Source organism: Piliocolobus tephrosceles, chromosome 5 (assembly GCF_002776525.5).
Source record: "Piliocolobus tephrosceles isolate RC106 chromosome 5, ASM277652v3, whole genome shotgun sequence".
Lineage (NCBI taxonomy): Eukaryota > Metazoa > Chordata > Mammalia > Primates > Cercopithecidae > Piliocolobus > Piliocolobus tephrosceles.
Window position 1 is genome coordinate 152,215,466 of NC_045438.1, and position 13,849 is coordinate 152,229,314.

At 47.2% G+C, this 13,849-nt stretch overlaps 1 protein-coding gene across 1 annotated transcript in view; it reads right to left on the reverse strand.

Annotated features, from left to right (window-relative positions):
- Positions 1 to 13,849, reverse strand: part of GMPR (guanosine monophosphate reductase) — a 48,479-nt gene that overhangs the window by 15,805 nt on the left and 18,825 nt on the right. Inside the window, exons 5-6 of the mRNA XM_023209813.2 lie at positions 4,511 to 4,592; positions 122 to 228 (exon numbers count right to left, since the gene is read on the reverse strand). Of these exons, the coding sequence (XP_023065581.1) occupies positions 122 to 228; positions 4,511 to 4,592 (189 nt within the window). The remainder of the gene's footprint in view (positions 1 to 121; positions 229 to 4,510; positions 4,593 to 13,849) is intronic.

The following is a 13,849-nucleotide window of genomic DNA, read 5'->3' on the forward strand; positions in this document are numbered from 1 at the left end:
CCAGCCCCGGCCCCGGCCCCGGCCCCGGCCCCCGGCCCCCGGCCCCCGGCCCCCGGCTCCCGGCCCCCGGCCCCCGGCTCCCGGCTCCCGGCCCCCGCCCCTGCCCTGGGCGGAGACTCACAGAGATGATGTGGCCCTGCAGGCCGTGGGCGGAGTCGGCACACTCAATGACGGCGCTCAGCTGGGGGTACCCTACTCCTGTCTTGGTGCGGGTGGTGCACACAGAACCTGCACAGAGAAAGAAGTTGACCCCCAAAGAGATGGTTATACGTGAGAACACTGTGACGCGAAATGTGCCCCCATCACCTTCGCAGCCCCGCTCTAGTGACCAGGGTGAGCCTTTGTGGCAGAGGAGATGTGGGGAACGGGCTGCCCACCTGCACGCCGGAGGTCGCTGTAAACCACACAGCCTGGTCATGTACCCCTTCAGTCCTCATCACCGTCACTGGCTGATGTCCCAGACATAGCCTTCCCCTCTGCCATGCACCTGTCACTGCCACTCCTCCGTGTGGCATCGGCTCCCATGCAGTGGCCAAGCACTTATCTCTCCACACGTAAACGCCTACTCCTTCCCACCTTTCCACAAACCTACACTCTGCTTGAAATGACCTCTCAGAATCCTCCCACAGCCTCGCAGCTTCTTTACCTTCAAACTTTGCCAAATGACTCACCTCTTTGAAGTCTCACTGCCCGGACTGTAAAATGCAAAGAGAAATACAATCTCCTGGGGTCGTGACAGAGGGCAGATGGCACAGGGAGGGATACCTCTTGGCCCAGGGACTGGCCTGCAGCAACCACACCCTTCACACCCTCACCTGCTGTCACTCAGCTCTGTGCTCCACAGGGCCCAGCTGCTTGTCCATCTCCCTCCTGGTTGCCCCGCCTCAAGTCCCCTGCAGCCCAGCCGGAGGTTCACTTCCATGCAGGGCTCACGCCAGCACCCTCCTGCCTGCCTGTGCCACAGTCAGCCCCAGTCTTGGTTGTTCTCCCAGTTAGCTCCAGGCCAAGTCACACTCTGACCTCTTTATCATACCTCCCCTTATTCAAGCTTCCCAGTGCCCCCGCAGCACCCCACTTTACCCAGATCAGCAGAATCCAGCTCCACCTGCTCCCCTCCCTCCCCACTGCTTCTCCAATGGGGCAAGTTTCTTCCCACCATAGGCACTCTGGACACATTGTTCTCTCTCTCGGTCGCTCCCCTCTGTACCAGCCCGCCCGGCCAACCCCTTCTCATCTTTCCAGCTTCTTCTTAAATGTCACTGCCCCAGGGGAGTTGTTCATCGCAGTTTCAAAAAGAGGCATTTCAATCAGGATCTGTGTGAGAATGTTAAGGGTCTGTCTTCTCTGCTGGGTGGTCGGCTCCATGGACATTCACTGTTGTTATCAGGTGCTGAGAACACAGCCTCGTATACAATAAGGCACTATAAATAGTCACTGAAAGAATGTGTGGACTCAAGAATGAATGAGTCACCCACATCCCTCTCTCCACTGCCACTCGCTCAGACCCTCCCGGATGTCTTGTGGTGTGCATGAGAGGGCGCTCTGAGAACACGGTAAAGGTAGAAGTGAACTCCTCCCTCGCACCAGACCGGGAGTTGGGATGCTTTGAGGCCCCGCCTCCTCTCTGGCTCCCGGCCACCACTATCTTGTAGGATGCTAATTTCTGTCAGGGGTCTTTAGGGACAAGATCAGACAGAGAAGTATGTCTGTGTTCCCCAGGCCTGGATTTAGCAGAGAAACCAGGAGAGACAGGGCAAGCCCCTCTCCTGCATCAGCTGTGGGGCAGAGTCCACGAGTCCTGTAGCTCCCTGTGTCCTGCCATGTGTCACTCACAGTCCCGGAGCCAACAAGTCTCATTCCCACGAAGGCGCCTTCCCTCCGCCCTGCAACCGGAGGTTGTGCAGAATAAGAGGTTTAACCCCTGGTTCAGCCTGGGCTTTTCTCCTCCTCTCCCATTCAATTGCTAGATCCGGGGGTGGGGGCCTCAGCTGCAGTAGGCCTGGGGCTCTGATCATAGTGAGGGCCCTATAAAGGGTAGACCAGTTGCCTTTCTTGGGAACAGCCAAGGAAGAAGCTTTAAATAAGGCACAGGCGGTTTTGATTAACACCCAGGTGAAAAAAGTTGGCACATATTTTCTCCTGACTAGAGGGGCAGGGAATCCATTTCTGATGCTTTTTCCCAGTTCCCAGGGGTTGCTCAGTAATGAATGAAATCTATCAATCAATAGACATCCAGTACTGCTATCATTTAGATATGTAATACGCAATGTTTTTACCATAAAGAATGTGTGAGACTTAAATATGGTCTCCAAACAATTTAAAGAAGTGGCTCCCATGCATCAGGCTCAGAGAAGGCCCCTTGTTCTCTTTAGTCACATCTATTCTATACAGACAGCCAGAGGGGTGGGGAGAGAGTGAGGGCAGAAGGACAATACAGCTTCTGGGAAAATAGAATGCAGACACAAAGATCTGCAAGAAAACAAGTGTAGTAAATGCTTGAGATCACATCTAGAAAAGCTTTGAGAAGGCCGGGTACGGTGGCTCACACCTGGAATCCCAACACGTTGGGAGGCCAAGGTGGGCGGATCACCTGAGGCCAGGAGTTCGAGACCAGCCTGGCCAACATGGTGAAACCCCAGCTCTACTAAAAGTACAAAAAATTAGCCGGGTGTGGTGGCGCATGCCTGTAATCCCAGTTACTCGGGAGGCTGAGGCAGAAGAATCACTTGAACCTGGGAGGCGGAGGTTGCAGTGAGCTGAGACTGCACCACAGTACCCCAGCCTGGGCAACAGAGCAACACTGTTGTTTTTTTTTTTTTTCAAAAAAAAGCTTTGAGAGCCAAGAAGCTTCTTACACACCTTCACATCCTGTACAGCACCTGCCCAACACAATAGTAGCTAGCGAACACTCAATACATATTTCCTTTTTTTTTTTTCCTTGAGACAGGGTCTTGCTCTATCACCAACACTGGAGTGCAGTGGCACGATCTTGGCTGACTGCAGCCTTCACCTCCCAGGATCCGGTGATCCTCCCACCTCAGCCTCCCAAGTAGCTGAGACTACAGGTGCACGCCACTGTGCCTGACTACTTTTTAATTTTTATCTTGTATTTTTAGTAGAGACAGGGTTTCACCATGTTGCCCAGGCTGATCGCGAACTCCTGGGCTCAAGCAATCCACCCACCTTGGACTCCCAAAGTGCTGGGATTACAGGCATGAGCCACCGCATCAGGTCCATATTTCTGATTAAACAGGTGACTAGTGAGTGTCCCTGCCTTTGGGAAAAAAAAGAGTCTTCCTAGTTGATTAGCCTATTTTGTTCTATTATCAGTCTATCTATTACAGCCTGCCCTAAGAGGAGGCAGCCTGGTAAGGAAGAACAGGGCCTTATCCTTTCTCTGTCTTTTCAATAATGATAGATACTCAGTAAAGACCTCTTCCCACTTGCTCAGAATACATTACTAACTGGCTTAAACAAGTGGCAATATGAAAAACTTAACCTTGAAAATCTCTCTGTATGTTAAAAGCTTGGGCATTTTTATGAATCTACAGGGCTCTTCTTCCTAATATTCTCTTCATACACATCCAATTCCCTCAGGCTGATCACGGAGCCAAGTCACAGCTCAACAGCGTCTCCAGTGCCTCCCAGCTGTGCGTTTTCCCACAGATTCCTCTCATGTTGGGTTAGGTTTGCTTCCTTTTTTGGTAGTGTCATTTGGGTGTGAGATTCTTTTGAAACATCTTTGCTGTTTTTTAGTCCCAAGTGAAAATGTGTATCTTCTTTCTTGCTCCTCAATGTTAGTGTCTGGTTAATAACGGATGTGCATGGATGAATTTAAAACATGGCAGCTCATCTTCATGCATGGCAAAGAGGGCAAGCAAACAGTAACTCTGCCCCATGAGAAAATGGCACCACCCATGACAAGGACAGAAGGGTCCACCTTGTTCTTCTGCTTAAGATGCCAATGGGTGGTCCTAAGAAAGCACGCCTGGGAGAAGAACATGGTCAAAAATCTACATCTAATATGTATGGTGAGGAGTCAAAGGTGCTCATTACCTAGGCCGTGGGTCAAGTTCAAATGTGGCCTCCTCACTGCAAGCTTATTTGCAATGTGTGGGGTCCCTCAAACCTTCACATAAACTGGAGTCATTCATGTTTATTAACTGTCTCTACAGATTCTTCACCTATCACTTTCCTCTTCAGGGGGCATGGGGTCATTAGTGAAATCTACGTTCTTTCCTTCCACATTGGTTCTGAAACCAAGCCCTCATATTCTAACCACATCCAAGTTCATTTAGAAGGTCCCTGGGGGCATCAAAAAGCAGTTCAATACTACTTTGCATCAGGGGCTTCCCTGAGAAGCTCAATGATGCTTCCAGAAAAAGTGTGCTTTAAATATCTGTGAGTCATTCTTGCATCCATCCCCTTCTAGTGATCTCCAGTCCCCGCAAGCCCCAGATCCCATTCTTCCCCACACACGCCCTCTGCCGTGCTCCTAAACAAGTCTTACCTGGTCCAACTCCCACTTTGATGATATCTGCTCCGGAAAGAATAAGCTCTTCTACCATTTCTCCTGTCACCACGTTCCCTGCCTGAGACAGAAAGACCACAGCTCACGATCGTAAACTACTATTGCTGGTATAAAGGTGAGGAACTCCACACCCGAACACGAGGATGTGCGCGTCCTAAAGCCACCAGGCAGCTGGGGGACAAAACAGGAACACAGAATTTCATACCTGGAGACCACTTTTGGGAAAGGCCCCTTGGGTGAGCTGGTGGCATGAGAAGATACAGCATTACAGGATTTAAGAACTAGAAGAGACCTTAGAATGTCCAGGTCAGGGCTTTTCAGACATCTCAGCAATCAACAACAACAAAAATCTTAGAGGGGGCTGGGCGCAGTGGCTCGCTCCTGTAATCCCAGCATGTTGGGAGGCTGAGGCAGGTGGATCATGAGGTCAAGAGATCGAGACCATCCTGGCCAACATGGTGAAACCCCATCTCTACTAAAAATACAAAAATTAGCTGGGCCTGGTGGTGGGCGCCTGTAGTCCCAGCTACTCCGGAGGCTGAGGCAGGACAATCGCTTGAACCCGGGAGACGGAGGTTGCAGTGAGCCAAGATCGCGCCACTGCACTCCAGCCTGAACGACACAGCGAGACTTTGTCTCACAAAAAAAAAAAAAAAAAAAAACTTAGAGGGACCCCAAATATAAAAAATCAGCAATGAAACACTCTCTTGGTAATTAAAATCTTTAATGTTGGGCAAAAAAATGTTTCACAGTTTGCAAAACCCCTGAAGACTCTCTATGGAACCCCAGAGAGTCAGAATTAGAAAACACAGTGAAGAAAATAGAAGTGTGCCCCCCTTTCTAGGGCTGGGATTCCCATCTAGACAGGAAAGGGCAGATGAGCCCTCATGGACCACATAGCATCTGCACGCGCTCAGTTTACAGAACAGGAAACTTTGGCCTAAGAATAAACACACAAGCCTCCAGGAAGTGGCAGAATCTATCAACCAGAAGGATGTGTCTGGTTTGGAAATAGTACAAGTTCTTTCACTGCAGGAGTCTAGGAGTGCAAAAATAGCCCTTTTTATTACAACTCACTGCCCTGTGGATTCCTCAGCCAGTATATAGGATACTTGGCAAGATGCCCTGGCTGAGTTTTCACAACTGTGCAAAGTCATATTTTGTGAAATGAATCCTTACTCATTCCACTCATGTTTTTTGCACTGCAGTCCAAGTGTCTTCTCGCTGAATTGCTTCCCAAGGGAATTGCTGAATTGCTTCCCAGAGGGAATTTTTCTTTTTTAACGTAGACAAAGTGACTTTTAACTTCATATAAAAGGATGTGGGGAAAAGGTGATGAGGAGGGCTCAAAGCTTCAATCCAAACAGCAGCTGACAATGGAAAAATCACAGATGGCCCAGAAAGAGGACTATAGGTAGATTAAAGAATTAAAATTAAAGTTATACTCCCCAAATTCAGAAGGAAACCTGGAATACCTTCAATACGTATAAAAGTGAAAAGACGTAACGACAGAGCCGTCTACATAAAAACTAAAAACTTGGCCTAGTGCAGCGGCTCACACCTATAATCACAGCACTTGGGAGGCTGAGGTAAGTGGACTGCTTGAGCCCAGGAGTTCGAGACCAGCCTGGGCAACATGGCGAAACCCCGTCTCCATGTAACAAAAAAGAAAAAAGAAAAAAAAAACTTACATATACATAAACACGGATATTCATACAATCAGCAAATACCCAGGTAGAGAAAAATATCTACAATTTTGACAAAGGGTTATTATCCTTAACATAATAAGAGCTCTTACAAACCTGTAAGAAAAAAGCTAACACCTCACAGAGTAAGTGCCAAAGGACGTGAACACACTACTGAAAGAAATAAGTGGCTAAGAAAAACGGAAAAAGTATTCAACTTCCCGAATAACCAAATGTAAACTAAGGTACCAATGAGGTACTACTTTTCACTTAACAAATTATCAATAGTTGTAAACAGTAAATACTAAAGAGAAAACATCAGATGGAATCTCTCTTTCTTCTGGGAAAATTTATCGTAATATGTTTTCCCAGAAAGCAATTTGTCCATATAGAAGAAATATGCATTTCTTTGTATTCAATAATTCTTCTAAGATTCTCTCCCAAGGAAAAAATCATAAGGGTGGACAAGCATTTAACTGCAAAGATGTATTCTCTGTAACAGTGCAGAACTGTAAATACATTCCCCAAAATGGAATGATCCAACAGTGTATGACCCATCCATGCGATGTTTTATGTTTTTTGTTTTGTTTTGCTTTTGAGACGGAGTCTTTCTGTCACCCAGACTGGAGTGCAGTGGCAGGACCTCACTGCAACCTCCGCCTCCTGGGTTCAAGTGATTCTCCTGCCTCAGCCTCCCTAGTAGCTGGTATTACAGGCACACTCCCCACTGCGCGGCTCATTTTTGTATTTTTAGTAGAGATGGGGTTTCGCCAAGTTGGCCAGGCTGGTCTCGAACTCCTGACCTCAGGTGATCTGCCCACCTTGGCCTCCCAAAGTGCTGCAATTACAGGTGTGAGTCACCACACCCAGCCTAAGAGAGGTTTAACAGCGTGGGAAAAATGTTTAAATGCTTTTAGTATAATGTTGGGAGAAATAGAAAGATCTCGATTTTGTTATTAAAAAAAGTGTATGTGAGTATGAAAAAATACACCAAAATGCTAACAGATGATGTCTAGGTGAAGAGATGATCTAACTTTTACTATTTTCTTCTTTAATCTTTTCTGGATTTTATACTAGGAAGTGTGTTACTTTTATAATTAAATGGGGGCAGGAGTGTTTAGTTTTGTTTTTTAACGTGCGAGGAACAGCATGAGCTCTGTCCCTGAGAGAGAAACTAACAGGAGCCTAAGAAGCAGGGCGTGAGCTCCAGTTCTTCCCCAGTGGCTGACTTGCTAAACAACCAAACCAAACCACAAAAACTTTAGAGAAGCTACTCGAAGCCCATCACACATTTTCTTTTCTTATTCTTTTTGAGACAGGGTCTCGTTCTTGTCTCCCAGGCTGGAGTGTAGAAGCACAAACATGGCTTGCTGCAGTCTGAACCTCCCTGGCTCAAGCAATTCTCCTGTCTCAGCCTCCCAAGTAGCTGGGATTACAGGCATGTGCCACCACGCCTGGCTAATTTTTGTATTTTCTGTAGAGACAAGAGTTTCACATTGTTGCCTAGGCTGGTCTCAAGCTCCTGAGCTCAAGCAAATCTGCTGCCTCAGCCTCCCAAAGTGCTGGGATTACAGGCATGAGCCACCGCACCCAGCCACAATTTCATTTTCAATGTGGATTTCTTTTCCCCAATCTGGTGCCACCTACGAACCATTTTAAGGGGCTACTTTAGACAAATTAATTCAAGTCAGCTCACCATAGACGTACCAGGTACAACCAGGTAGAGTTGAAGTAAGTTCTACTTACTTACTTATTTATTTTTAAAACAGAGATAGAGTCTTGTTATGTTGCCCAGGCTGGTCTCTAACTCCTGGCCTCAAGTAATCCCCCCGCCTCTGCCTCCCAAAGTGCTGGGATTACAGGCATGAGCCACCTCAACTGGCCAAAGTCAGTTTAAAAACATCAAGAAGACTGACACCGCTTTAGTAACCCAGAAGCTTGTGCAAACGTCTCTCCATCCCATCAGCTACCTGTGTGGCTGCTGAATCTGTCCATGGTCCAAATGTGGTCACTGCCACTGTGTGGAAAAACCCAAAGTGATTATGAAATGCCTCAACCATGAGGCACAGCACAGCAAGAATGCTGCCAGGAGGACGGGGAAGTTTCCATCGGCAGCAACAAAAAGCTGTCAGTTCAAGTTTGAAATCGAGAAGGGCAAAATAAGGGAAAAGAGGAAAAGACCAAATCAGAAATGAGAATACGACAGGAGTGTGGTCAGGCTTTAGTGAAGTCCCTGGTGTGCCGTCAAGCAGCCTCTGGGAATGGGGTGTGATAACGGGGCCAGGAAGCAGCTGGTCAGGGTGATAAAGTGAGGAGTCTCCTTTATCTTGTCATGAAGCACCTCGGGTGTGGAGTGGAGGACTGTCAGAATGGGACTGCGTAGCAGCACAGCAGGCTCAGTCACCCAGGCAGTTCATGCACGTTCATTTCTTGGGCAGCCATGACAACATGGAAGCAATGAGCCCTCATCCAGAGCACTGAGGCAGGCAGACGGAGGTTTCTGCCAGTCAACCCCTCTTCCTAGGGAAGCCAAGAATATTTCCGGCTCCCCCATGCTCTGGAAGGCAACAATTGCTCCACTGTGTCAAGGAGAGGTTGAAGGTCATGGAAAAGACAAAAAAGTAGCCAAGTCAAGACTTCAACTACTTTTGTACGCTTTTTTTTAAGTTGGTATGGTCTGAATGTTTATGTCCCTTCAAAATTAACATGTTGAAACCTTTACCCTCAAGGTGGTGATATTAGCAGGTGGGGATTTGGGGAGGTGATTAAGTAGGTCATGGGGGCGGAGCCCTAAACAATGGGATTAGTGCCCTTCTAAAAGAGGCCTGAGAGAGATCCACAAGAGGTGACAATGAAAAGACGACCATCTATGTATGAGCCAGGAAGCAGGCCCTCACCAGATACTGAATCTGCCTTGATATTGGACTCCCTAGCCTCCAGAACTGTGAAAATAAACCTCTGATTTTTATTTTTATTTATTTATTTTTGAGACAGGGTCTCACTTTGTTGCCCAGGCTGGCGTGCAATGGCGCAATCACAGCTCACTATAACCGCAACTTCCCAGGCTCAGGTGATCCTCCCACCTCAGCCTCCCAAGTAGCTGGGACTACAGGCATGTGACACCACGCCCAGCTAGTGTTTTGTATTTTTAGTAGAGATAGGGATTCTCCACGTTGGCGAGGCTGGTCTCAAACTCCTGGGCTCAAGCAATCTGCCTGCCTCAGCCTCCCAAAGTGGTAGGATTACAGGTATGGGCCACCATACCAGGCCAACTTCTGATTTTTATAATATAAGCTATTCAGTTTATCGTATCTTGTTACTGCAGCCTGAATAGAATGACAAAAGTTCTCTGGGCAAAAATAAAAACAAAAACTGCTTTGCCCCAATTTTTCCAGCTTTCCTTTAGGCCTCAACATCTATGGCAAAGTAAGTTCAGAAAGATCTGGGGTCGAATGTTGGACCTCCCTCATTACTCGGTACTTCCGAGCAAATCACTTCAACTCAAGAGTCTCCATTTATCCTGCTATAAAATGGGGGTGGATGTACCCGCTTTAGTCTCTCAAATTCTGCGCACAAGGCCCAGCTCTTGGTGGTGCTTTACAATGTTAGTCCCTCCACTTAAGAGTGCTTTCTGTTTATTGCTCCTTTACCCATTCTTTTTAGTTTTTTTGTAATTGTGGTCAAATACACATAACATAAAATTTACTAGGTGCAAATTTTACATGTAGAAAATAAAAATAAAATTTTTGTTTTTTAATTTTTTAAAAATTTTTACGTGAAGGTACTTAGTGCCACTGAGTTGTACACCTAAAAATTCATTTTATTTTAAATTATTTAATACAAAATTTATTTGTTAATAAATAAGTTTTTAGCTGTGCAGTTCAGTGGCATTAAGTACATTCACACTGTTGTACAACCAACACCATTATCCATCTCTGGAACTTTTTAAACATCCCAAACTGAAATTCTGTACCCATTAAACAGTAACTCCTTCACCCACTTTTTACTGGTTTTTCTAGGGTTCTCTGGCAAGAAAAATCCTTTCCATGGGATGGTAACAGGCCAGGTTGGCAAACACGTAGCAGCAGGTGGCTAGATTTGGCCCACAAGCTGTGATGTGCCAACCCCTAACATAAAAAGAGAAATATGGCCAGGCACAGTGGCTCACGCCTGTAATCCCAACACTTTGAGAGGCCGAGGCAGGTGGATCACCTGAGGTCAGGAGATCGAGACCAGCCTGGCCAACATGGTGAAACCTCATCTCTACCAAAAATACAAAAATTGACCAGGTGCGCTACTCAGGAGAATCACTTGAACCTGGGAGGCAGAGGTTGCAATGAGCCGAGGTCGCGCCACCACACTCCAGCCTGGGCAACAGAGTGAGACTCTGTATCAACAATAACAACGACAACAACAACAAAAAGGAGTATCAACCCCAGTGACTGCTCCCAAGCACATGGAAAATGTCCCACTACCTGCCCGTGGAAACATAGTTGCTATCAAGGCAATAGCCACCTTAAACTGAGTTTATTATGTGACTCTTCAGAGATAACATCACGTTCTTAGCTTTCAGCTATGGTTCCACAAAGTGGGTGAATACAGAAAATCCAGGGAACACAGCCTGAGAGGTGCTCTCAGCCATACACGCCCCTTGTACCTCAGGGGAGGCACACTCAGACTGATGAAGCCCCAGACCTGCCCCAAGCCTTCAAGAACATTCAAAGGATGTGTCCGTCTCTCTGTGAAGAGGTGTAGAGTGTAAACGTCTCCGTGTGGCTCAGAACCTTGAGAAAGAACGTGGGCAGGCCAATGAGCCACCAGTCACGCATGGAAACATCAGGGTCCAGCCGTGGAAATCTAGCCCATGGCTCCAGGAGATCTGCCCGAAGCGGCTGACACGGCATTGCCCCAGGGGAGTAGAGCTTGGCCTCTATCTAATCTTAACAGATTAGATCTCAAGGACCTATTTCCTCCAGACCAGGTCAGAAAGAGCCGCCAGCACAAAAACATTTCCCAGAGCCAACACAGGGACCTCCAAGTCCCAATATGTCCAGAATTGGTTCCTTCCGGTGGGTTCTTGGTCTTGCCAATTTCAAGAATGAAGCCGCAGACCCTGGCAGTTAGTGTTTAGTTCTTGAAGATGGTGTGTCTGGAGTTTGTTCCTTCAGATGTTCGGATGTGTCTGGAGTTTCTTCCTTCTGGTGGGTTTGTGGTCTCACTGACTTCAGGAGTGAAGCCACAGACCTTCTCAGTGAGTGTTACAGCTCTTAAAGGTGGTGCATCCAGAGTTGTTCATTCTTTACAGTGAGTGTTACAGCTCTTAAAGGTGGCACGTTTGGAGTTGTTCGTTCCTCCAGGTGGGTTTGTGGTCTCCCTGACTTCAGGAGTGAAGCTGCAGACCTACACAGTGAGTGTTATAGCTCTTAAAGGTAGCACACCCGGAGTTGTTCATTCCTCCTGGTGGGTTCGTGGTCTTGCTGACTTCAGAAGTCAAGCTGCAGACCTTCACGGTGAGCATTACAGCTTATAAAGACAGTGCAGACATAAAGATAGTGCAGACCGAAAGAGTGAGCGGCAGCAAGATTTATTGCAAAGAGCGAAAAAATAAACCCTCCACGGTGGGGAAGAGGACCTGAGTGGGTTGCCGCTGCTGGCTCAGGTGGCCAGCTTTTATTCCCTTATTTGGCCCCACCATATCCTGCTGATTGGTCCATTTTACAGAGTGCTGACTGGTGCATTTACAAACCTTTAGCTAGACACAGAGCGCTGATTGGTGCATTTTTCCAGAGAGGTGATTGGTGCATTTACAAACCTTTAGCTAGACCCAGAGCGCTGATTGGTGCATTTTTACAGAGAGGTGATTGGTGCATTTACAATCCTTTAGCTAGACACTGAGTGCTGATTGGTGCATTTACAAACCTTTAGCTAGACACAGAGCACTGATTGGTGCAATTACAATCCTCTAGCTAGACAGAAAAGTTCTCCAAGTCTCCACTTGACCCAGAAAGTCCAGCTGGCTTCACCTCTCACCAGCAAGACTGAGTTGGTGGCATGTAGGGGACAATAGCAAAAAAATCGCAGGCCCAGGCAAGCCACCTGGCCCTGAATGCCAGATCCAGCTCTCACTGGTGGTGTAACCCTCAGAAGGCTCCCTGAGCTCTCTAGGACTAAGTTTCATGTCAAAAAAAGTAGGCGCTATTATCTCTACTCAAAGGTTTGTTATTATAAAAGAAGTTCTGGCCAGGTATGGTGATTCACGCCTGTAATTTCAGCACTTTAGGAGGCAGAGGTAGGAGGATTGCTTGAAGCTGGGAGTTTGAGATCAGCTTGGGCAACACTGCAAGATTCTGTTTCTACAAACATTTTTTTTTTTTTTTAAAGAAGTGCCTAGTCTGTGGTAGTGCCTTTTTCCACAGTACTGAGAATGTACCCCAAAACACATTATTCTCTTTCCTCCCTGAAAGCCACCAGGCAAACCGGCCACAGGACCTGGTATACTCTTCAATCAGCCAGCCCTTCAATATGACCTTTTCTGCCAAAGTTGTTCTCTAGAAATCCCTGCTCCTCCTACCTCTACGTGGCAAGGCTCATCTTAGGTGAAAGGCAAGAAAAAAAAAAAAAAAAAATAGGAGAAACTGGGCACAGGGAGTGACAAGCCCTCACTCCTGGTGCAGAGGCTGGGAACTGTCAGCTTCTGCCTGGAACGTCTGCAAGCATCCTTTCTGTTCACTGTATTGTAATGATCATAATAACACTCCATTCCATAACACTCAGTCCTCATATTACATCATTCAGTTCCAAACACTGAATAAATATGAATGTGTCTTCACTATGCCTCTAAAAGCCATAAGAGAAATTATGTTTCAAAAACACCAAAAACCAAGGACGTAAAAGTACTGGAGGTTTCCAAATGAATCACAGATTTCAAGGGTAACTGCAGGCACAGAGCAGCTTAAGAATAAACACCTACCTTGCCAAAGTCTCCTGTTCATTGCTGGGGAAACCAGTAAGAGCAGTGAAAACATATCCCTGGGCCAGCCAGCCAGCAGGTGCTGGAGAGGTTCTCGATGTTGGTGGCTTCCCAGACAGCTGTGGGAACTCTGAACCAATCTCTTCCCTCCCAGTTAACTCCCCCATAGCAACTCCTAAGTTCTACACTGGTACCAACACCCTTTCCCTCGTCTTACCCAGCCCCCTCCTTCCTGCGCTTCCCTCCTTCCTGGTCTTTGTCCTTCCAGAGGCGACAGGCACACTCTCTAGACTGTCCAACAGGCAGCTTGCAGCTCTCAGCAGGCCCAGTTGTGAACTACACCCCACAGCAGTTCCAGTCTGGAGAACGCAATGGACAGCTTGGGAACACTAATGCATTTCCACTATCACTTGTCATTTTAAAGAGTGACACACATTTTCTCTCTCTTCTTAAAACAAACCCCACATTACCCTCCATCTTTCTTCTCCATCTCTGACTCAGTTCTCAGAGCAGGTGCCCTTGATGACACTCACCAGAGACAAGCAACTGCTAGTGAAGGCGGCGCTGTTATAAAACTACATCCCATCTGAGCCCCAGAGTCATTCTCCAGCCATGAGGATCCTCACCCTCCTTTTCACAGGTGAGGAAAGTGAGATTCAGAAA